At 39.9% G+C, this 25,737-nt stretch overlaps 1 protein-coding gene across 1 annotated transcript in view; it reads right to left on the minus strand.

Moving 5' to 3' along the window:
* Nucleotides 1–805: 805 nt before the first annotated feature.
* The window catches only part of LOC143718451 (uncharacterized), a 64,830-nt gene continuing 39,898 nt past the window's right edge, over nucleotides 806–25,737 (minus strand). Inside the window, exons 10-11 of the mRNA XM_077209511.1 lie at nucleotides 4,055–4,971; nucleotides 806–1,111 (exon numbers count right to left, since the gene is read on the minus strand). Of these exons, the coding sequence (XP_077065626.1) occupies nucleotides 4,114–4,971 (858 nt within the window). The 3' untranslated portion in view covers nucleotides 806–1,111; nucleotides 4,055–4,113. The remainder of the gene's footprint in view (nucleotides 1,112–4,054; nucleotides 4,972–25,737) is intronic.

The following is a 25,737-nucleotide window of genomic DNA, read 5'->3' on the forward strand; positions in this document are numbered from 1 at the left end:
ACGCTCGTCTAAACGCAGTATAAAAAGTGATAACGCAACGCCACTTTTGCGTTTTCTCTTCAGATCGTTTCCACGTAAACATAGCCTAAAGTAAATAATCAACAGCTATCGAAATATATCCAAGGGTGGTTTCAAATGAGTGAGAGAAAGCATAACTTAAGAGGAACTTTTGTATTTCAAAAGGCACATATAAGAACAAATGCTAAATATCACTGTATTACAACCAAATGAGTTAATTTATGGAACAACTGTAGTGAAGAGATGAAATCATGTGCAACAATGAGCAATTTTAAGAGAATTATATTAAAATTAATTATAGAATAAAATTAAAATTAATATATTGAATGGATACGAAAAGGACTTGAGGCGTTAGTATTGTATACTGACTGTATGGTTTCTGGGATTATATACTAAGTCTAGTTTGGATGGCTTATAATTTGGTTTGATATAGATAGACGCAAACGAAGAAGATAGATGGAAATGTGTATGTGTGTATGCATGAAGGTAAGCATTTGTGTATGTATGTATGCATGCGTTTAAGTGAGTGTAGGTACTGTAAGTAGATGTATGGTGTATGTAAATATGTAAAGCATCTACTTGTTTTGTATTTATTAAAGGATAAAATAGAGAAAAGAGGTAGAACCAGAAAAGTTTTTTTTAACTTCTTCCTACTCCTTTTTGAACATGGGAATTTCTTACTTGAATTACTTACAATAATTTTGGAAGCTTGTGCTGAGAAGTCCATGTCCTTATTTATCTGTTATTTTAATTGTATTTTATATATATATATATATATATATGGATATCTATATATATTTTTTTCTTTTTTCTTTTAATTTACATGTTCAAATAAACTACTACTATAGTAAAGCACAAGCTTCATTTGTTTGTTACACATGCATGAATCGAGCGACCCGTGGGCCGTTACACCCCTCCTAAACTACTGAACACAGTTGTCCAACTTTAATACCTCAGGAGGGATTAAAGAAGGTAGGGGATCCTCATCTCCATAATCAAAATAATAGTGCTCATGAACTCCCTCGGCGTCGGATGATGCTCCCGTACGCTGGGTTCTGGCTCCGCGGAGAGTGCAGTGTTGTGGGAGTGTCACCTGTTCAGAAAATTATCCGATAAAGACATGACATGTAAGGGATAATGTACATCCAGCCGGATGTTCTCTCAGAATAAATTCCCGATAGGGTGATCAGGATCAGGTCTTGCATCAGCCTGAAGGGGGTTTATTTTGAGATAACAACCGGCTGGATGTACATTATCCCGCTTATTACACGGCTACTTGCCACATAAGTAAATAATTGATCTAAGTTGAAATATTTCATTAACGCAAAGCTTCTGCGGAGAGAGCAGTTGCAGCGCGGCAAGTTCAGACTAGACGGACATTTAAGAGATACGGTAGAGTCATACCACTTATTACACGCCATTTCACCACATGAATAATTATGGAGATAAGAGATGTAGATTTCAGATTAAACTGTTTTAAAATCGTACCTGTTTGTATCTTATAATCCAACCGTGAACAAAACAATATCACAAAATGGCAGCAGCTGCGTTTGTATAAAACATAAGAGTCCATAATACTGCATGGCATAATTAATTAACTGTACACAAAAATATTGATTCAACTTATAGCGTATAGTGCTGCTGACTTTAGTGACCCGCATGAGCCTGTTTCTCTGTTTTCAGAGGTTGCTATCTGGGAATTACTTACCGCTGGATGGCACGACTGCCCAATCAGAATCAAGTATTCCACAGAGTCGTGTAATAAGGCTAAATAAATTACAAGAGCTTCTCTCCAGTGTGACATCTCATGGGGACTTTTAGGTGTCTGTTTTGCCTGAAACTTTTACCACACTTCTTGAGTGAATTCTCAAGTGGCAATTAAGGGTTCCTTTATGTTTAAAACTCTTTCCACACTGATCACGTGAACGGCTTCTCTCCGGTGTGAATCGGATATAAATGTGACCCTGGACCAGAAAACCAGTCTTATGGGTCATTTTCTTTAAATTGAGATTTATACATCACATGAAAGCTGAATAAATAAGCTTTCCATTGAACTGTGGTTTGTTAGGATATGACAATATTTGGCCGAGATACAACCTTTTTAAAATCTGGAATCTGATGGGGCAAAAAATCTAAATATTGAGAGAATCGCCTTTAAAGTTCTCCAAATTAAGTCCTTAGCTACGCATATTACTAATGAAAGGAGAAAGGAAATCAATGAAATTTACACCATTGTGAGTTCCCCACCACTAAATTCAAGTGTGTGTGTGTGTGTGTGCATGTCTGTGTGTACATGTCTGTTTGTGTGTATGAATGTGCGTACATGCCCATATGTATTTGTTTGTCTGTCTATGTGTGTGTGTGTGTGTGTGTGTGTGTGTGTGTGTGTGTGTAAAGGCCAACAGAGTAGTTAAGCACTATTTTGATTATAGCTACGCTATAAGGTTTTATTATTACGGTATCGAGCTCCACTTGGTAACCATAGAACCCGAAAGTATGGTAACGGAAATTAGCTTAACGAACGGCGAAAAAGACGAAAGAAAAGTCTGAAAAGGTTCACGGAAAAAACTGTTAAAACTACAAGGTTTAGCTTCGGTCAATTGGGGAACAAGGTTTGTAAAGTTAACGAAGCTTATATTGGAGCTACTTGAAATGTTTATCGTAAAAGGTATAATTTAGTAATGCTTACGGATTGAAACTAATATAATGAGTGGTGTAACGATCGAAATGGGATGGTAATGCATGGTTTATTTGTTTTTACCCAGCTCTTACGTTGGTTGATGACACTGACGGCAATAAAAGTCATTTAACCATCAGTTCTGGCCTTTTCGATATTGACTGGATGCTACAGTGTGTGTGTGCATGTCTGTTTGTGTGTATGAATATGCGTACATGCCGTATGTGTTTGTCTGTGTGTGTCTGTGTGTGTGTGTGTGTGTGTGTGTGTGTGTGTGGTTACAAAACTGTTCCACCCATTGATCGAATTCGTCGTCTTTCAGGTCATCCTCCTTTGCCAAGCCATTCTCTGGACATTCTGTATCATCTTTCCAATCATTTGCGAAAAAATCATTTACTATGTTCGTTAAATTATTGCTGTCATTAAAGTTTAAATTGAGCAAACGCGCTATCTCAGAATCCATGGCTTGCACCGTAACCATTGCAGATTGTGTACACTGTGCACGCGAAGAAGTCGCCAGCCAATGAGAGGCGCTGTAGCAGGGCGTTGCTAAGAAGAAAACATTTTTATTTTTACACGAGAAGGGTTTGTTTTAAAGGGTTAGTTCACCCAAAAAAGAAAATTATGTCATTAATGACTCACCCTCATGTCGTTCCAAGCCCGTAAGACCTCCGTTCATCTTCGGAACACAGTTTAAGATATTTTAGATTCAGTCCGAGAGCTTTTTGTCCCTCCATTGAAAATCTATGTGCGGTATACTGTCCTTGTCCAGAAAGGCAATAAAGACATCATCAAAGTAGTCCACGTGACCTCAGTGGGTTAGTTAGAATTTTTTGAAGCATTGCCTTTCTGGGCAAGGACAGTATACCGCACATAGATTTTCAATGGAGGGACAAAAAGCTCTCGGACTAAATCTAAAATATCTTAAACTGTGTTCCGAAGATGAACGGAGGTCTTACGGGCTTGGAACGCCATGAGGGTGAGTCATTAATGACATAATTTTCATTTTTGGGTGAACTAACCCTTTAACGCTCTCTATTGGCTTACTGCTCTGATGACGTTGTGGAGAGTTATGAACCCGAAAGGGGGAAATCTAAGCTTGACATAGATACCAAACTTGAGGGCAGCAGCGAGCGAAGTTTGTAGGCGTGTTTGTAGGACTTTTTTTGTGCGATTTTGCTGCATCCATTCACAAAAATATTTTTTATATATATTTACTGTAGGAAATGTACAAAATATCTTCATGCAACATGATCTTTACTGAATATACTAATGATTTTGGCATAAAAGAAAAATCTATAATTTTGACCCATACAATGTATTGTTGGCTATTGCTAAAAATATACCTGTGCGACTTACGACTGGTTTTGTGGTCCAGGGTCACATATTCATGTGATATCCAGGGTTTATTTCTGTTGTTAAACTCTTTTCACACTTATGGGAGGTGTAAGCTTCTCTCCATTGTGAATTGACATGTGCCTTTTAAGGTTTCCTTTTTGAGCAAAACTCTTTCCACACTGTTGGCAAATGAACGCCTTCTCTCCAGTGTGAATTCTCATGTGTTTTTTAAGGTTTCCTTGATCAGTGTGGCTCTTTCCACACAATGTGCAGGTAAAAGGCTTCTCTCCAGTGTGAATTCTCATGTGGCCTTTAAGATGTCCTTTTTGAATGAAACTCTTTCCACACTGTTGGCAGGTGAACGCCTTTTCTCCATTGTGAATTCTCATGTGATTCTCAAGTCTTCCTTTTTGAGTGAAACTCTTTCCACACTGTTGGCAGGTGAAAGTCTTCTCTCCAGAGTGAATTCTCATGTGGCCTGTAAGATGTCCTTTTTGAACAAAATTTTTTCCACACAATTTGCAGGTTAAAGGCGTCTCTCCACTGTGCATTCTCCTTATGTGATCCTCAAGGTTTGCTTTTTTGATAAAATTCTTTCCACACTGTTGGCAGGTGAAAGGTTTCTCTCCAGTGTGAACTCTTATGTGGACTTTAAGGTGTCCTTTTTCAGTAAAGCTCTTTCCACACAATTTGCAGGTGAAAGGCTTTTCTCCAGTGTGAATTCTAACATGCCTGTTAAGGACTACTTCTTGAGTGAAACTCTTTCCACACTGTTGGCAGGTAAAAGGCTTCTCTCCAGTGTGAATTCTCATGTGTATTTTAAGGATTCCTTTATCAGTGAAACACTTTCCACACTGTTGGCAGGTGAAAGGCTTTTCTCCAGAGTGAATTCTTATGTGCTTGTTCAGGTTTCCTTTTTGAGTGAAACTCTTTCCACACTGATTACATTTATATGGCTTTGCTATAGTGCTCCATTTTTCTCCAGTAATGAAATCATGATGTTCCCCATACTGATCTTTCTCTTCCATTTCATTGAGTTCTTGACTCTCCACTTTCAGTGCCATCAGATCTAAAAAAAAGACAAATACTGTTAAATCCCACTTTAATGGCACAAAACAACAGACATCAAGACATTAACACCATTAAAGCATCAAAACCAAAAACATGTAGGCTATGCTAGATCCTACACCCACCAAGCTACTGAAAGAGGTGTTGCCTGTAATCTCAGAAAATGTTCTCATGATTCATAACCTTTTGCTTTCTTTAGGACACATTCCAAAATCTTTTTCCACTGCCAAAGGTATTATGGAAGTGATTTGTAATGTTAGTAATGCACTAAAAAAAAGTCACCGTTCTAACCTAACTAATGTGCTTTATGAAAGTGAGTTCCACAAGGAGAAAGAAGGGTGGACCACACTGTGTGTGCCACCTCTGTTGTCAATAGCCAATCACAGCTCTGGAAGTGAAAAGCACCAAATTGCAATCCTCCTCATCATAAAGGGATAATTTACCCTTTCAAGAGACACTCCCCGTTCTAAATCTCCAGTCCATCCAGTAAGAGAATAACAGATATGATACAGTATTCTGCATTTCTATCCTGACAGAGAATATCCGTTACTGTTAAGACTAGTGGTCGACCGATATATCACCGAGGTCGATATATCGGCCGATATTGGGAATTTTTTAGATATCGGCATCGGCCGATAAATATTTCCGTTTGGCCGATATATTTCAAAACAGTCGGTGACAGTGCATTAGCGCTTTTTTCCACTGGCGCGAGCAGATTAAGCATGAATGAACTGAATATGTTTGCTCTGCTCCGCCCAGCACCGTAAGACAAGCCACTCAGAAGTGAAGCAGACATCTGACAGACACAGTAAATGACCAATCAACATTCGCTTTCTAACTTGACGCTACATTGTGTTACACACAAAAACACTCCGGTGTGCAGCGAAGTCTATTCAAACAGTACTGTGATATGTCAGATCCGCAGCCCAGCGGTAGCTTCAGTGAGGGTCACAGATGTGACAAATAAATGTAAACAAAACAGAAAACATTTAACCTCACAAACAGTCAAAAATCCCGTGACTGGCTGTTCCTCAGATGCGCGCGCGCTGTTCTCGATTACGTTTAAACTAGACGCTGTTTTCCCACGGACTGAAAAGCTGGGTCGCGTGCACTACGGATCAGTGATCGCGCGAGGTGGATGAGAAGAGAACACTGTCTGGTAAGTAATAATACGCTTGAGAAAAAAAATATTCCTTAATCTGAATTAAGTTATTCACTATCTCTGTCTGCTGTATTTAATTATCCATGATTGGCGTAATATTGTGTGTAGTATACCTTTTCATATGTTCCGGTCGGATTTGATGCTAATCGAGCATGCAAATACATGTGACGGCTTACAAAGTTTCAAAGAAACAAACAAGCAAAACTAAACAGACATAAATCATTATTATTTAAAGGGTTAGTTTGGTATTTTACACTTGAAGTCCTGTTTTAAGATCGTTTCTGATGAAATAGAACGGTTAAGATTGAAATATGGACAAATGCTGCTGTTCCGAGAATTTTCTGTGCTAACACAGAAACTGAAACTAAAGATTCTCGGAACAGCAGCATTTATAGCATTGATTAATTTATGAATATTGTTTAGATTGGTTAATTAATGATAAATGTTATTTGTAACCTGCAGTGAGCAGCAGTAATTATTTATGTGACATTTAATAATTTAATTTGTGTGTGTGTGTGTTTTCATTCTGCTAGATGGCTGGACAGAAAACAAATCCCCTGTGGGAATACTTTACAGAGACAACACCAGGGAATGCAAAGTGCAATATTTGCAGTGACGTGGTGAAAATGGGAGCTGCAACAGGGAAGAAAAACAAATACCACAAACATGTGGAGTCACCTAAAGTCTCGCCATACATCTGTGCATGAAGAAGCACAGAAGAAAAGAGATGCTGCTTCAAGCTCTTCCTCAGTGAGCAAAGTCCAGACAACACTCACACACATTTTTGACACGCAAAGAAAATGGCAAAACTCTGATCCTAGGTCAAAAGCTATTGACACATTAATAACAGAGATGATTGCCACTGACAATCAGCCTTTTACAGTAGTTTCAGATGTTGGCTTTAAACGGTTGTTGGCTGTGGCTGAGCCAAGGTACACCCTAAAAAGTGAAAAATACTACCGCACAGACATGCTTGACAGTGTGCACAAAAAAGCAACAGATAAGATCAAAACTTTGATTGCACCTGAGAATGCTGGATCCCATTTAGCTTTCACCACAGACTGTTGGTCTGGAGAAGCTGAATCGCTGATGAGCCTCACCTGCCATTTTATTGACAAGAACCGGGAAAGGAGACAAGTTATCTTGAATGTAAGGGCCATGTTTGGCTCTCATACTGGAGATTATATCAGTCAGATGTTCTTTGACCTGCTTGACCAGAGGAATGTTTCAAAGGATAGAGTTATGCTTGTGCTCAGAGATGGTGGTGCAAATGTTGTAAAAGGCATGCGACTTGCAGAAATGCCAGACTTTAGCTGCTGTGCTCATACGCTGCAGCTTGTCGTGAATGATGGCATCAGCAGCCAGAGAGTAGCTGGGGATATAATGGCAAGGTTGAGGACATGTGCAACTCACTTTAATCACGCTGTGTTAGCAAAACAACGTCTGAGGGCCATACAAGAAGAGCTTGGCATTCCAAAGAAAGGCATAATTCAAGCTGTGCCTACCCGCTGGAACTCCACTCTGCACATGTTGCAAAGGATGTTGGAGCAGAAGCGTGCTTTGACTGTTTATGGAGGGGAACATGGGAAAAATGTCATGCCCAACTGCAGATCAATGGGACATCATTTCAAATCTGGTAGACACACTGAGCCCCATTGAGGAAGTCACTCTTGAAATGAGCAAAGCAGAAGCATCTTCCTCTTGCATTATTCCCAGTATAGCTGTGCTGAAGATGCTTCTTCAAGCAGAAGGTCCCACAACACGAGGAATCCAAACACTGAGGCAGACAATGGTGCAGAGCTTGGAAAGAAGGTTTTCCAAAATAGAAGACAACAAATGTTTGGTGTTGGCAACACTGCTGGATCCGCGTTATAAAGGCCATATGTTTACAGCTGCAGAAACACTGGATAAAGCCAAAAAGTGGATAGGGGAGGAACATGCTACTGCCTCAGCACAGCCAGAAGTCACTGCCACACAGGAAGAAGGCCAAGGACCAACAAGTCCTCCTAAACAACCAAGGAGAGAGGCAGAAGAACCCACTGGTATTGTTGATCAAATTTATGCCAACATCCTTGGAGCTCAAACACCTCTGGAAATGAGAGTGAACATCACAGAGGAACTGAATCTTTACCTCAGGGAGCCACTTATTGACCGAAAGAGTGGTCAATCACTGGAATGGTGGAAACAGAATGAGTCACGACTGAGTCTCCTTGCACCATTGGCAAGGAAATATCTCTGTCCTCCGCCATCAACTGTTCCATGTGAGAGAGTATTTAGTGAGGTTGGGGAAATTTATCAGAAGGAGAGGAACAGGCTCACTGGAATAAATGCAGAGAAACTTTGTTTCCTGCATTACAACTTGCCACTGTTAAACTGGAACTACTGACTAAAGGGACTGGAGGTGATGCTGTGAACACTTTAGTCTTAACATTTTCTGTTTGTAAAAATAGTTGAGTGTGTGTAAACCAAATAAGTGCACTTTGTAAAAAACACAAGGCTGCTTTCAATTGCACACAAAAAACTTAATTTATTGAAGTGTTACAGTACCTCATTGCATTTGTTTACATTTTGTTTACGTTTTATTAATAAACATTTTATTTCTGTAAATGTTTAAGCAGACAAGAAGCTGCACTAAAACTTTATTTATTGAAGTCTTACCTTACCTCATTTGTTTACATTTTAATTAATTAATTAGTAAATAATATTTGTGCAATATAGTTTTTGCAATTAAAAATATGTACAATAAATGTTCATTTAGTTTCATCAATATTCTTTGTCTCTCATTTACTGTAATCACATGTATTGTATCGGCCTCATATCGGCCAGATTAATTTCTCAATATCGGCATCGGCCATTAAAAATCCCATATCGGTCGACCACTAGTTAAGACATTAACAGATAGTCAACTTAAGTCAAGTCAAGTTTATTTGAATAGTGCTTTAAACAATACACATTGCTTCAAATCAGCTTTATAGTGATAAACAGAAAATTATTCAATGATGCAAAAAGAATTCAATTCTTCTGTAAAGCAGCTATATAAAGAAAATAGTGTCATTGTTCAGGCTGAGGCGGGAGATAGTCGGTTCGGCCCCATTCACCAGCTCTCCATCAAGGTGGACCTTCACAAAATTAATTAGGGTGACCAGATTTCTCGGAGTGTAATACGGGACAGATACAGAACGCATGCGTATAGAGGGAATGCACGTGACGTCACCGTTGGCCGGAGTGACTGCAGTTACGCCCACAAGTGGCAAAAAGACTGAGCGGCAGCATTGGTTATCCTTTTTGTGTCAATATGCTGAATTTAGTGGTAAAATCATCCTCTATATATTGTATTGTTATATATTGCAGTGACAACTCATCAATCAAATATTTACCACTGTATATTCTGTATAATTTGACATTTTTAAATAAACACTGACAAAAAACTATACAAGTTTTAAGTCTCTAGACGATATGATGATATATATAACATTGATAAGTGATCACCTGGATTTAGACCTGCCTATATTGTATTTATATAAAGCATTCACAGGCAAATTTGCTGTATGTATTTCCCTGGTGTCGAAATAAGGCACATATAAATGTCAGGAAACACGATTCCTGGCTGCATGTTAATATCCATGGATCTTTAGTAAGTTGTAAGGAACACTATATTGAGTCCAATCTTTAGTTTAAACTGATAATCGTTTGTTTTACTTGCGTTTTTGCAGTTTCCCCTATTAAATCCAGTCACGCAGCTGCTCTTCTGCCACTCAGTCCGGCTGAGGGGGCGTGTTCCGGCGGGAAAGTGACGTTAATGCATTCCCTCTATTAATGCGTCTTACATGCGCTTCATTAGGCACACTAGCACACACACACAAGGTCTCTCCCTCTCTGTCATGCGCGCGCTACACGGTTTGAACGTAACATATATATTCACTTAGCCTTTCGGAAACGAAATTGTAGACAAATTGTAGGCTGTAGTAACTAATAATACTGACAGTAACTCGCGATTGAGCGGCGAACTGATGTGAATGTGCTCTATAATATTGTTAGGGGAGGGGCCAGCCTCAGGGGCTCCAGTGTGTCATCAAGTAGGGGCGTGTCCAGGAGCTCAGGGGCTCCAGTGCATCATCAAGTAGGGGCGTGTCCAGGAGCTCAGGGGCTCCAGTGCGTCATCAAGTAGGGGCGTGTCCAGGAGCTCAGGGGCTCCAGTGCATCATCAAGTAGGGGCGTGTCCAGGAGCTCAGGGGCTCCAGTGCGTCATCAAGTAGGGGCGTGTCCAGGAGCTCAGGGGCTCCAGTGCGTCATCAAGTAGGGGCGTGTCCAGGAGCTCAGGGGCTCCAGTGTGTCATCAAGTTAGGGCGTGTCCAGGAGCTCAGGGGCTCCAGTGCGTCATCAAGTAGGGGCGTGTCCAGGAGCTCAGGGGCTCCAGTGCGTCATCAAGTAGGGGCGTGTCCAGGAGCTCAGGGGCTCCAGTGTGTCATCAAGTAAGGGCGTGTCCAGGAGCTCAGGGGCTCCAGTGCGTCATCAAGTAGGGGCGTGTCCAGGAGCTCAGGGGCTCCAGTGCGTCATCAAGTAGGGGCGTGTCCAGGAGCTCAAGGGCTCCAGTGCGTCATCAAGTAGGGGTGTGTCCAGGAGCTCAAGGGCTCCAGTGCGTCATCAAGTAGGGGTGTGTCCAGGAGCTCAGGGGCTCCAGTGCATCATCAAGTAGGGGCGTGTCCAGGAGCTCAGGGGCTCCAGTGCGTCATCAAGTAGGGGCGTGTCCAGGAGCTCAGGGGCTCCAGTGCGTCATCAAGTAGGGGCGTGTCCAGGAGCTCAGGGGCTCCAGTGCGTCATCAAGTAGGGGCGTGTCCAGGAGCTCAGGGGCTCCAGTGCGTCATCAAGTAGGGGCGTGTCCAGGAGCTCAGGGGCTCCAGTGTGTCATCAAGTAGGGGCGTGTCCAGGAGCTCAGGGGCTCCAGTGCGTCATCAAGTAGGGGCGTGTCCAGGAGCTCAGGGGCTCCAGTGCGTCATCAAGTAGGGGCGTGTCCAGGAGCCCTGTTTTAGCCCCGCCCAAAACATCCAGAACACAGCAATGGTGAAAAACTGTTTAACGGTCTAACTCCACAACTCAGTGCTTCACAGTTCAGTCTTTGTAATATGTTTTAGCAATACATTTCTAACATTTATAATGCGTTTAGATTTTTTTTTTGAATTGCCTTTACAGGGACTTTTAGTAATTTAATTGTCACTGCACCATATAATTTAAGTAAATGGTGAATGGGTCTAAAGTTCTACCCAAGAATTTTAATTTTCCACACAAGGAAGGCATAAGGATTGGAATGACATGAAGGTGAGTGGTCTCTACGGTTTAAAACCCTAAGGTTTTTCAAAGATATCAGGTGAGTTCAGTGCTTTACTGTGCAGTTATGAAACCACATTCAAGACCAGTTTGTTTCTGAAATTAGATAAAATAAATGAATTAATATCTGTGTGTCTCTGTGCTGTATTAAATAATATTGTAACTAAGAATGCGCTCAGGGTTTCTGGGTCAATGCGTTCCTGGGCCAAAAATTGCCTTTGGTGGTGGCTGACGAACTCGGTCATCCAGAATTTTACACAAACACACACACACACACATACATATATATATATATAGTCATTGATTTCGACTGGGGCAGACTATTGCCACCCAAGAGAGCTTTCAGACACGCCAGAATTAATATGGAGGGAGGCCATCCTCAGCGTCCAGCCAACCATCACCCCAAGGCAGAGAGAAACCCTCTACAATGCAAGTAGCTAAATCGCTCATATATGGTGACTAAATTTTCACTCAGGCCGACTAAATAATGTCTATCATAATCCATTAGCTAATAAACTCCTAGATTTTACTCACCAGTGAGTGTTAGAGGCTAAGTATAAGTTTAGCATAGATATATTTTCACTCGCTTAACACTCTGACTGAGCGCTTAAGAGTTTTGCTCTCCTTCATGCAGTCTGTACTACTTCAATTCACCTCAATAGAAGGGATGGGCAAGAGTGATCGAGTACTCGTTAGTGACAGTGATGATCAATCCTGAAAACGATGATCGCCCTGACTTTAAAAAGAAAAATCTCTTTTTTCTGATTGGTTATTGTGGTATTTGGGGCGGTTCCTGAGATCTGATTTGTTAGAGTTAGACAGCACGCCTTCCAGACCAGGGAAATAAAGTGAAACTGGGTTTGAAAGCACGCACTGCAGTGATGCCTGGAATGACCTTGATCAGCGCCTCGATGTGCAGCGCCAATATATCACATACATAACATTATAATGAGATCACGATTTTAATGGAATGTAGTAAATTCTCTGTGCTTTAGTTTTTCAGCGTGCTTTTAAAGGAAGAGTGATTTCATGTGTTACACATCAGACTAGTGCGGTCTATTTCATGTGCACATATGCGTCCTTTTGTGTAGATGTAAATTGCAAGATTACTTTTAAGTTGTCTATATATGATTTATCTCAAATAAGAAGCGTTTGGTTGTTTACAGACCGTACATTCACTCTTCAGTTTCAGCTCATATGCAATGTCCGACATTATCTAATCATCCATTTAATCATTCTTTTTGTTTTTGCTTTTCTGATGATTTTCAGCTTTCACTTTCTGCAAATTGTGTAGTTGTGTATAGCGATATGACCCAGCACCCAAAATACTATCAAAACACTCCAACACTGCCTCCATTCTTTGCGAAAGGTGGATAAAAAGGCGAACATGAAACAAAAACCTTGAAAAAATGATATACGATCCGGCCAAATCACAGAGATGCCGATTCGCACGGGACTAATATTATCACAGGATAATATAGAAGGTAATTTGCAGGGGAATTTTTACTTTACAAATTACAGACATGGCCGATTCGCACGGGATTAAGATCACAGACAGACTAGAGGTCACCAGGTAATACTTATCCCGTGCGAATAGGGCTTATGATTGGGTTATTTGAGATGTTCATATTCCTTTAAGATAGCCTATTTCTTTTTCAAAATCTTTGATGATATGAATAATGCATCAGTTATATTTTGTTCCAATTTTTTAACAGTAAACCTGTTTTATTTAAAGTTGTTTCTAGTTACCACACAGTGATGATTGTAATCACTTTCTATAAGGAAAAATAAAATTAAGTGCAAGATGTGCAGCCCCAATATATATGCCATATTCAGCATTTTAATGAGAACAGGATTGTGATAGAAGTTTGTAAATTCTCTGTGCTTTAGTTGCCTGTGTATTAGTGCACTGTTAAGAGAAGAGAGCATCCAGTTTCCCTTTCAAACCTTTGACTGTAAAAATATTGTATGCTCAAGTTCACATGCGCATTCGTGTCCTTTTTTGCAGATGCAAGTTGTAATGTTACGTTTATGTTTAGGGTTGGGCCGATCGTCCATCGTGATGGCTGACAGACATCACGATGTTTAGCCGGCAACGCGACCCCACCACACACACACACACACACACACACACACACGTTTCCATGGTGTCCCTTCATGCTTGGTAGGCCTACGTGATTCACCATGCAGTATGAAAAATGAAGCGCTTTTATTTATAAATACTAACAAACTTGCTTACCATGTCATCAACTATCTACTATTCCGATTCTCAAATATGTGTAAGTGAGTTTGTTTTGTTGTTTAAAAAACCTTTTATAAATGCTCTTGATCTGTAACGTGAGATGGGCGCCGTCATGTTTGTTTGGGCCGCAGTTCAGATTCCTGTCTGTTGGATTTATTACAGTGCGTGAATTCATCAGTTTCTCCCGAAATACATGAAAGTGGCCGGTGAACTGGGAGAAAAATAGAGTTGACTTTATAGATATTTACACTGTGTGTCTGACTCTGATATGAATAAAAACCGTCGGCAAATATATTTGAATGGTTTGTTATTGCCGCTTCCATAGACACCATTGTGTATTTTACAAACTATAAATTTATTGTTTTGCTATAGATTATAAGTATTTAAATGTCTGAAACCTAAAATAAACATTATGTGGTTAAAAACACTGAACAGTTGTGGTATAGCCTATGACAAGCACTGAGCGCGTCCGTCTTTGGGTCAGTGCCAGCCATAGCGCGAAAGCACAGTTTGAATCTGGCAGTGATGTCACGTCACTGTACATTCGCTCCTTAGTGCTCAGCTGCTGCACTAGACATCGCCCAACCCTATTTATGTCATGCATCTAGGATTTCTGATTATTAATCTCATAGAATGTGTCATAGAAGGGGCTTCAGCAGCTCTGTATGATAAAACGTTGTCGGGATAATTCCGGTTCTCGTGGCAACGCGGAAGCGATAAAAAAATTCTGTATTATACATTTTTCAAGGCTTGTACCTTGGAACTATTTCATGGTTTGCGTTATGTCATGTCTCACCAACATGAAAGACGTTTTTTGAAAGATTTTATTTCATCCTGATTTTTGTCCACCCGCCCAAATGCTTATTTTTTTCGGTCCAACCCGATTAAAAGTCGTCCAATCTGGCAACAGCACTTAGTGGAGGTCCTCTTTTCCTGCACTCTAGACAATGCAATGCTCTGGTTTCAATATTTTATATAAAGAGGATGTGCTGATGCTCCTAGTGCATTTACACACTTCACACTTGTATGTCGCTATATTCACAATAAATATATCTTTACATAAAAAAAATGTTTAATTAATGTTACTCAAAATAATAGTTTTTACCGGTACTTCTGTATTATTTTGCCTAATTTTATGCGTGACTTCGAAATAACGAATGTCCAACATGGAAGTCGGATCTTCTCAGGAAGAAGTAGTGCTGGTATTTGTCTGGTCATGTGATCTCAACATGTCTGTCAACATGAGGCGACCCGCTCCGTCTCAAATGAAACCACTTTAATTAGGACAATCTTCAAAACTATAATTCATTTCTGTAGAACTGGACATTTCAATAAGGATCAAATGAGTTCAGCTGTGAGAATGAAACTGACCTGTTTGTTCTTCACTTTCTTCATGTTTCACTCTGAATGTTTCTTCAATCTTCACGTCTTCACTCTCCTCTTTAATAAACGCCATCTTTGTTTGCGTCTCAGTATCTTCACATTTCATTTTGATTGTTTCTCCAAAATTCATGTCTTTACTCTCCTCTTTAATAAACGCCATCTCGGTTTGTGTCTCAATATCTTCATGTTTCACTCTGAATGTTTCTTCAATCTTCATTTCTTCACTCTTCTCTTTAATAAACTCCATCTTCATAAAAGTGTGTCACGTGGATCTCAGTTCCTGCACCAGGAGTTTTCCTGTGTGTTTGGACACTCGGTCCTGTTTAAAATGAGAATAATAAACAGAAAGTAAAACACATCAACACTGATTCTCTGGGTGTGCCTAGCCTAAATCAGCTCTAGTTCAGCGCACTGTCCCTTTCGAGGGAAAATGCGTGGCGTTGAAGACGACACTTTGGGGAACGCATCCAGCATTATAGCGCATGAAGCACGTGTGGAACTGGTCCAACATTTATTTGTAGAACAACTGAAATTATGACAATATAAAAATATTTTTAAAATCTGCTGTTTTTAATCATGATTAATCATTTAATACAGGAAAAATGTGTGATTAGTTAGTTTAATTAATTAGGGCACTAATATTATATATCAGAGATGCACAATTTATCGACCACATATTGTTATTGGCCAATAATGGTCATTTTTAATGTTATTGTTATCGATCTGATAAAGAAAATTAGGCCGATATATTAAAGCCGGAAGATAATGTATTATTTATTTCCTTCAGCTGAGACACTTCAGAGGCACACTGACTGTTAGCCATGATGGTTTTGAATTGCTTGATATGATTGGAATCACTTCAAAAAGGAAGATACAGTTCAACATTTGCAGCACAGATCTGTCATATATATATATATATATATATATATATATATATATATATATATATATATATATATATATATATGAAAATAGTGAACCGGTGATCATCTTTATCTTTAGTGCAGACACAGCTCAAACAGCAATGCACATTAATAACTATGATGTCATATACACGACATTATAATGAAGATACTGTTGTGATAAAACTTTGTGAATTATTAAGGTTTATTTGCCGTTTCTTTCAGCGCGTTGTTGTGGATATAGCGCGCCCAGAACAGGGGCTAACGTTACTCATTCTGACCAGCAGTCAAATAACGGACATTAATGTTAGATAACCTATAATAATGTTACATTCAACATTAATTCGTTTATTTTACATAGCTTGTTAAAACGATTAAATTGATCTAACAGTTTGCATTAATCTAAACACTTTTAATGCTTAAGACACAAACCTTTCTTCAGCAGAATAACAACAGATGCAGGATTGCGGCGCAGCCTTATGACGCCATCACTCCACTCCAAAATAAAAGTCTTATTCTTACACTAAAATCTGAAATGTGCGTAGAAATTCACATACAAAAATAATGCAACAAATATCAGCTGCGTTCAAAGTTAATTTCTTGAAATACATATTTAAATGAATGCTGACCAATGATAATGACCAATTAAAGAGTCTGAACAACATCTAATATGTGAGATTGTTGATGGCTAAATATTCATATTGGTGTGCAGAAACCATTTATACAAGTGGTCAGGATCTTTTTTTCAATAACAAACCAATTTTTGTTTTATGCAGTTTTTTTGGAAAGAGCTTTATCAAAAACAATAAAGATTTGTCAATATAATTATACATTTATTTAGGGTCACAGATAAAAACAAAACAAATATGCAACAATGAGTATGTAACATTTTCCAATATGTTGTCAATTGTGCAAAATTAATAGTGTGTGTGTGTGTGTGTGTGTGTGTGTGTGTGTGTGTGTGTGTGTGTGTGTGTGTGTGTGTGTGTGTGTCCTCTGATTTATTTTCCTTATAGTGGATGAGTGTGGTGGACAACTCTTACTGTTAAACACACATAAAAAACATTTATATTCTTTTTAAACCTTTTTTCCTTCAGTATTTGTAGATATTTTTTTTCCACGTTTTATGGTATACTGGAAAACAATAAGCATTTCCTAAGTTGCAAAAGCTTTTGTTGAAAAAGATATTCAATATAGTCAAAGCATCAACATTTACGGTGTTGATCGTTCTTTTCATAACCTCTTCAGTTCACTCCGGCATGCTGGATATCAGCTTCTGGGTCAAATCCTGACTGAAGGTGACCCATTATTAGTGCTCAGACTTGATCACAATTTGTGGGCTTCTGTTTGTCCACTCGCCTTTTGAGGATTGACCAGAGGTTCTCTTACAAATCTCTGTTGTTATTATCAATGAAGCTGGCAGCATAAATAATCTTTCATAATGTCTGCAGTTTGTTTGTTATAATCAGAGGATTTTCCAGCAAATCAACACATGTCTGTGATTGGCTACATTGCACAACGTTACAAATTATGTTATAAATAAAAACTCTGCTTGTAAATCGTTTTTATTTTGTTTTAGTTGCTCTGGTTGCTTCTGTGCAACAGATGAATAACAATGTATTTGTTTTTAGATGCTTTTTTTTTAGATATTTCTATTTTGCAGGAGTCCCATGAATCGTTTTATTGTCCCAAAACCCGCACACACACACGAGTACCACACTTCTCTGTTGGGAGAGTCTGTTTTTTCTTTTGGTAAGAGAACATTACCTCCCTGACTGCATTGTGAAAACTGTAAAGTGTAGCGGAGGACGGATAATGATATGGGGCTGTTTTTCAGGGTTAGGGTGGGCCAAATCTTAAACATTTGAGGAATTTATTTAAGCCCATCTTTCAATTTAATTGTATAACTTAATTTATACAGAATCTTGAATGAAAATGTAAATTTAAAAAGACATACATAAGAATACATATGTTTTACAACACCCACGGGCAGAAATTAAGAAAAAAGTGTACCTATTCTAACCTAGGCTCCCAAAACCGCCCTTTTCCAGAGTACGCGTCATATGACGTAACGACAGGCAAACATAGTCGCTGCTGCCCTGGTTCTCAGTGTGGGTTTACGTAGTCTGAGAGGTGGTAACAGAAAAGAGAGCTTGTCGTTATCGTTATAGTTGAGTAGGTTTGAGTTGTCACATTGGTGAATTCTTGTGTTTGTTTTGGATGCAACCACTCCAACTTGTCTGGCCATCGGGTCCACCGATTTCCAAACAAAAAAACGCGAAGATTTCCGCGCTTGGATACGTTTCGTCCAGGCAAAGAGAAGCAATTTCGCTGTCTCCTTGGTGACAAGAAACACGGTGGTATGTGAAAAACACTTCACACCGAACAGCTACAACCAAGGAGATCTTATGGACTTTCGCATGGGATTTCGACGAAGAGAGTGGGTTAGGCTGGCAAATGGAGCTGTGCCATCGGTGCATGCAAGTCTGTGCACCAGCAAAATCTGGCGGGAGTGAAGAGTCTAACGTTAACGTTGGCACTAGTAGAGAATCTGCACGTCGAAAACGGGAGCTTTGCACAGTAAGTCTTATAATACCTTATACAAATGTAATTTCTGCAAATTTATTTTTCTTGACGTTATAATGGACTAGTCTTGGCATGAAAGCCCGCCTAGCTGCCGTCAGCATACTCTTGTTACGTTAACCCCGTGAGGCTGCACATGAGCCTCCTGACACTTATTTTATTGAGCTAATAAGGTGTTCTTTTTGAAAACGCATCCACGTAATGCTTTACAATATTAGTTTTCTGGTTTTCTTAGTTACATCGAAGTTGCCTTGGTTTTCTTTGACTAATCGAAGCTGGTATCAACAGGGCACATGCGAGGGAATGCAGCTCGGGACTACTTTGAAAAGATTTTGAAAAGATTAGCAGTCTTTTAAATAATTAATGAATGGGGGATTTTCATGAAAGGACTACATTTTTTAACAGTTCAAAGTTGTGATTTTGGACTGTTTTCAGATTTTGGGAGTGAGTGCTGCCAGCAAAGACGGGGCGGGTACAACTGCCACTTCAGATCCTGAAGATGATGGAGATGGAGACATCTCTACAATGGACCCTGAGCCATTAGTGGTCCATCGTGGATCACAGTGCAACATAAGCATGTTTACATCGTTCATTAGGTAGTTAGCTTATATCTAGCATTCACCATACATGCCATATACAATCACAAATAAGGATTACATGTCAACATTTTTCATGATCTCCATGGTCACTATTTTGTAATTGACACTTTTCAGACAGTAAACATTAAAAATGATCAACTTCATAAAATATATTTTGTACTGGGTTGCATTAGATAGTGCATGTGTTGTTACCAATGAATGTACAATGGTGAACAATTATTAAGATGAATCTCTTTCATCTAAGTTGTTCAGGTAAAGCCTCAGATGGTGGATGTGGTTTGAGCATCGCAGATCAACTCCACTGGCCAGTCCAAGTAATGATGAATGGTCATTTTCTGATATCATCAACCATTCTGGTGATATGTCATGGAGTCCAGGGGAGGAGATGTTGAGCGAGTCCTCTGAGGAGGAACCAGAAGAGCTGGAATCTCTCAGTGACCCAAAGTAAAAACCTTTGTATTAATGGAAACTGTTTCTGATTGTGTATCAAAAAATGTCATAGTCAGAATGAATGTGTTTTTTCCTTCTCTTGTTTTCAGTGCTGTTGACAAGTTCATTGTTTGCCAGAGGCAGTTGCTGTCCTTGTTCACGGTTTGCCCTGCATGCTGTGTTGAAACCCAGGGACACATAATGCACCCGGAAGAAACCTTCATAAAAGTCAAGCAGGTAATGTCTTAATTGTCAACTGTCTGTGAGGAGCTGAATTATAGTCTGTGAATGTACAGTATAGCCGCTTTCCGACCAAGTAGTTACAGGCACTTAGTTATAGGAACTGTCCACTTCTGAACAGTCCTAAGAACTACTCTCCCTCAAACTCGGTTTTGCTGTTTGCGTTCGCACTGGCCAAGTAGCCATAATAACTGGTAGGAGGGGTAAGGGAGTGAAGCAAGCACGGCAACGGTCTTTATGGCGTCATCACTAGAAGTAGCGCGGCCACATACAACAACAACAAACCAGCATGGAGGAGGCTATCGGAATGTTCCTGTTCTGCCTTGCCCGGACCTTAATAACGGAGAACGAACAGCGACGTTTAAAGACTATGCTTGAGTTCTGTACAGAGAAACACAGAAGATGAAGGCTCCAGCGTAATATGATCTTAAGTAATATGATGGAAGAAGATAGAAGAGCAGAGCGCAGGAGGCAAACAAAACGACGGGTAAGTTTAGCTGGTTGAATGCGTTATGTTTGTCTTAATAATGTTTTGCTAAAACACAGAGCCGGTATGGCAGACAGCACGCTGCAAGTTCCGTGTTAACAGTGGACGTGAAAAAAAAATCCCCAAAAAAAGGGTTATAGGAACGTTAGGTTCTAGGAACTGCAAAAATCCCTCCGGTCGGAAAGCAGCTTATGTATATTAATTATTTGTGTCTTAACTATACAGGTATTTCACTGCCTCATCTTAAAGCTGCTTGAGTCTTGAATCTTCTCTATCCATCAGCGCTATTACACTATCCCTACCATCGTGCAGGCCTGGAGGAATGAGCACAGGGGGATCATCAGGGAGTTGAAGGAGACTGGGGGTGGATTGATCCTGTCTGGTGACTGCAGGTAGAATGGTCCAGCTCACGTCACTGATGTAGAACAGGTCAGTGTGTTTTTGCATTAACCTCTAAATGTAACTGTTTTTGACGTTCTTAGATCAGATTCTCCTGGACACTGTGCCAAATATGGTAGCTACTCCTTGATTGAGGATCGAATTAACAAAGTTTTGGATGTAGACCTTGCCCAAGTAAGTTGATGTCACACAGAAATCTTGTGTCTGATTTAGTTACTGATATTACTGTTCAGTAATAATCAGTTGGTTTTGCAGAGCTCAGAAGTCCCAAGCAGCTCTTGGTGTGAGCAAGAGGGTCTAAAGCGGAGTAAATCGTCAAATGTTTTAAGGCTAAATTTTTTCAGTGCTTGTTAAGTTTAGTTTGGTTTTATCAATACGTAACCCCATGTGTACTAATAATTACTTGTGTTATGAAATGCAACAGACTATATGACAGAATATGTTTTATTCAGGATCACCAGCAGCCACTAAACTGGAGAGTGTAGCTGCCAGGAAAGCACTGGTAAAGGATATTCGACAATTGTCGACTCAGCATCAGACATTCTCCCTGGAGGCCTACCATTCCCTCATTCTGCAATTTGCTCCCAAACACAGTGGCTTTTCTTTTCTTGGGATGTACAGCAGGTAGTGTTATCACTTAAAAGTATCGATACTAATAAAATACGTTTTTTTTATTTAATTTCAGAATATTGCAATACTTTTGTACTTTTGTAGCAGGTAAATGATGACAGAATGAATATGGCTAAAAACTAATGCAGTCTTGTATAGCAGACCAAAATGTTATTAATTGATAACAGCATTACATATTGTTTGCAAAAAAATAATTGCAAAGCTGAGTCATTGTCTTAGACCCATTTGAACTGAAAACATTAATGTCATGTATTTCTGTTGCATTTCACTGCATTGGGTTAGCTTTGGAGACCTAATGTTCAATCTATTTATCTTCTACAGACTTCTCTGGGCGGCCCTACATTTGAATAGTAATGGCAACAGAGCAGCATATGCAGCATATGGACCAAATTATTTGCAGCATATGCAGCCCGCCAAAGCTTAATTTGAACGGTGAGTGATCAGATGAGTGTGACAGGGCATGTTACTGAAGAACCAGCAGAGAGAGAGAGAGCGAGAGAGAGCGCCTCTGGCTGATCCCGCCCTGTCTTACATTCAGCAAGGGATTTAAAATGTAAAATGTACTTTGTCTAAAATAATTAAACCACTTATTAATAAATCGCTGCCTTTATTTGACTCACACAGGCACACTGAGCCACACTTACTCTGGTCCACTTACTCATCTTGTCGTGTTTGTGCCTTTCTGTGACATAAGCTAAACTAGCTAACGTTAGCTAGCTCATCATGTCAAAACTGTACACACAAAAATACAGAAAGGAGTGGGAATCAAACCCTGAATTCAAAGGTTGGTTAAAGCCGTTTATTGGAGACAGTACACGGGCATACTGTTTGTATTGTAAGGCTGATTTCTATGCCAAACTTAGTGATGTTAAAAAACACAAGGCAACTCAAAAACACACTCAAAAGGCAAAGCCTTATGATAGTTCCACATAAAAAAACCTGCCATTTATGATTCAAAAAATTGACTCTGCTAAAAAGGCTGAGGCCACCATGGCATTAGCTATTGCTGAACACTGTTCCATGCTGGCATCTGCTTTCTCAGACTCCACTGCTGCTACCCATTTCAAAATGCACAGGACAAAGTGCACAGAGATGATTAATGGTGTTCTAGAACCATACTTTCTCAAAAAGTTGGTTGCAGATGTGGGTGATCAGCGTTTCAGTCTCTTCCTCGATGAGTCCACAGATATAAGTGTTTCTAAATACCTGTGGGTTGTGATAAGGTACTTTAGTGACACCAAGCAGACAGTCGTCTCAACATTTCTGGGGCTTGTTGAATTGGAGGGAGGGGATGCCAGATCTATAGCCTATGCTGTTGTGGGTTTCCTCGTGAAGTGTGGTCTAAAAAAAAGAGAAACTCCTGGGGATAGGGACTGACAATGCCTCTGTCATGATGGGGATTAACAATGGGGTCCATAAAGTCCTGAAAGAAGAGTATGGCCTCAAAGATCTGGTTCTTATTCGCTGTGTATGCCACTCTCTGCAGCTTGCTGTAAGTCATGCTTCCAATGACACCATCCCCCGTAGCGTGGAATACCTGGTACGAGAGACTTATAACTGGTTTTCAGTGTCTCCAAAGCGCAGGGAGGCCTACAAGGCCATATATGAGACCATTAACTGTGGGGAAAGACCTTTACAAATAACAAAGGTCTGTGCCACACGTTGGCTCTCCATTGAACCTGCGGTTTCACGCATTTTGGACCAGTGGGAGGAGCTTAGGCTGCTTTTCTCAGTCACCAAGTCCAGTGAACACTGCTACATGGCTGAGGTGTTGTATTCCATGTATAGCGACCCTCAAAACATTTTGTATCTGACGTTTTTGAAGTCAGTACTGGGTGAGGTACAGTTGGCCATCAAGGCTTTTGAGGGTGAACAAGTAGATCCTCTTAAGCTACTTGACAGCTTGGTTAGCCTGATAAACTCTGTGAGTAGCAGGGTGCTGAATCCACTGGCAAAAATTGATGTTCTTAAAGGGCCAATAGATGGATACATCAGTCCCAAACCGTACCTTGGTTACCTTTTTGAATCAAAGGCAGCTGAGCTCCATCTTGTGCCGGAGGATGAAATCAATGTCCGAAAGCGGTGTGTAGCCTTCACCATCTCTCTCACTAATGAGTTGAGGGTGAGACTGCCGGACAACATCGAAGCATTGCAGTACATGTCAGTTTTTAATGTGGAGGAAACTTTAAAGCACAATAAGAGCCCTGGAGAAATAGAAAAAATAGCCAAGCTCCTCGGCTACTCCCCTGCAGACATAGACAAGATTGTCCATCAATGGCGTGCCATCCACCTTAGTAAATGGAATGAGACAAAAAACACAATGAGTTTCTGGAGTGAGATTAGAAAGTTCAGAGATGCAGCTGATATCAACCCGTTTCAAGAACTTGCCATGGCTGCTGTGTCTGTGTTGTCCTTACCACACTCGAATGCTGAAGTCGAGAGAGTATTCAGCCAGATGAGTTTGGTAAAAAGCAAGCTCAGAAATCGGATGTCCTTGCAGACCCTTAACTCCATCCTGTACATCCGATATGGACTGAAGCTGTCTGGTGAGGCTTGTTATGAGCACCAGCTCCCAGATAAGGTTTTGCAGCTTTTTGGCACATCAGCTGCTTACTCGTTCCAAGTCAGCTCCCTCAGTTGCTGAACCTGCCATAGAGAGCCTTGTCCAAAATGACGATGAGCCACTCTTTCTGTGAGCCAGCACAGCCTGTCTGTATGTGGAGGGGGGTCTGAAAAAAAAAAACTGAATTAGGGCCAGACTAGTTACCATTTTCTCAGATTTTCTCTACTATATCCTATTTTATTTCTGTTATCTCTTTTTGGTCTATTTAGATTGTTAATCTAGATTGTATAAACATTTTTCTTTTATATATTATAGTTAAAAATGTTAATGTTTTACTGTGACTTCTTGTAGGTTCCTAAGTGGACCATAAGGTTAAACCCCAAACTTAAAAAAAAAAAAAAGATTGTATACAAAAAAATGTTAGTTAAAAATGTTAATGTATTACTGTGAGTTGTAGGTTCCTAATTGGACCATAAGGTTAAAACCCAAACTTAAGAAAAAAGAAAAATAAGATTGTATACAAAAAAATGTTATGGTTAAAAATGTTAATATTTTAGCGTGACTTGTAGGTTCCTTAGGCTTAGTGGACCATAGGGTTAAAAACCAAACTTATAAAGAAAAAAAATGTATACAAAAAAAATTGGTTAAAAAGGTTAATTTTTTTACAGTGACTTATAGGTTCCTAAGTGGACCAGGTAAAAAACACACACAAAATTTTTTTTATAATAATAATAATAGGCCTATATATATATATATATATATATATATATATATATATATATATATATATAAAAAAGATTTACTCCGCCAGAGTGTCTCTTTTGGGTCACTTTTGCCGGTCCCAAGCCCGGATAAAGGAGGAGGGTTGTGAATCGTAAAAAAATTATAATAATAAAAAAATAAAAGAATCGACATTAGAAGTTCATTTGTGGTTCTAAACATATTCAGGGTGGTTTTTACTCACCTTCTAAATCAAGGAGCATCTCCATAATTAAAGGCAAGGTAGTAGATAAAACATTCTTCATTAATGGTGAGGCAATACCAACAGTTTCTCAGAAGCCAGTGAAGAGTCTAGGGAGATGGTACGATGGGGATCTAAAGGACACAGTTCGAGTGGGAGAAGTTAGACGACAAGCAGTGGAAGGGTTGAAGAGCATAAACAGTTGTGCTCTACCAGGCAAACTGAAACTCTGGTGCTTTCAGTTTGGTCTACTGCCAAGGTTGCTGTGGCCACTGACTGTGTATGAGGTTTCTTTGACAACAGTGGATAAGCTGGAAGCGTTAATAAGTTCATACATCAGGAAATGGTTGGGAGTTCCACGCTGCCTCAGCAGAGTGGGACTTTATAGTAAAGGAGTATTGCAGCTGCCAGTCTCTGCTTTAACCGAGGAGTTTAAGTGTGCCAAGGTCAGACTGGAAATGACTTTAGCAGAGTCACGCGACAAATGTGTAAGGGAGACAGCCCCTGTGGTAAAAACTGGTAGAAAGTGGTCAGCAAAGAAATCTGTAGTAGAGGCAAAGGCTGACCTTCAAATTGGGGATATCGTGGGACAGGTACAGCATGGAAGAGGGGGTTTTGGGCTCAGTTTAGCTCCTCCTAAATGGCACAAGGCAGGCCCAGCCCAAAGGAGGAAGCTGGTAGTCAACGAGGTGCGAAAGCAGGAGGAGAGGATGAGATGTATAAAGGCCATT

Source organism: Siphateles boraxobius, unplaced genomic scaffold (assembly GCF_051911475.1).
Source record: "Siphateles boraxobius isolate OS27281-9 unplaced genomic scaffold, OSU_SipBor_1 61, whole genome shotgun sequence".
NCBI classification, from domain to species: domain Eukaryota; kingdom Metazoa; phylum Chordata; class Actinopteri; order Cypriniformes; family Leuciscidae; genus Siphateles; species Siphateles boraxobius.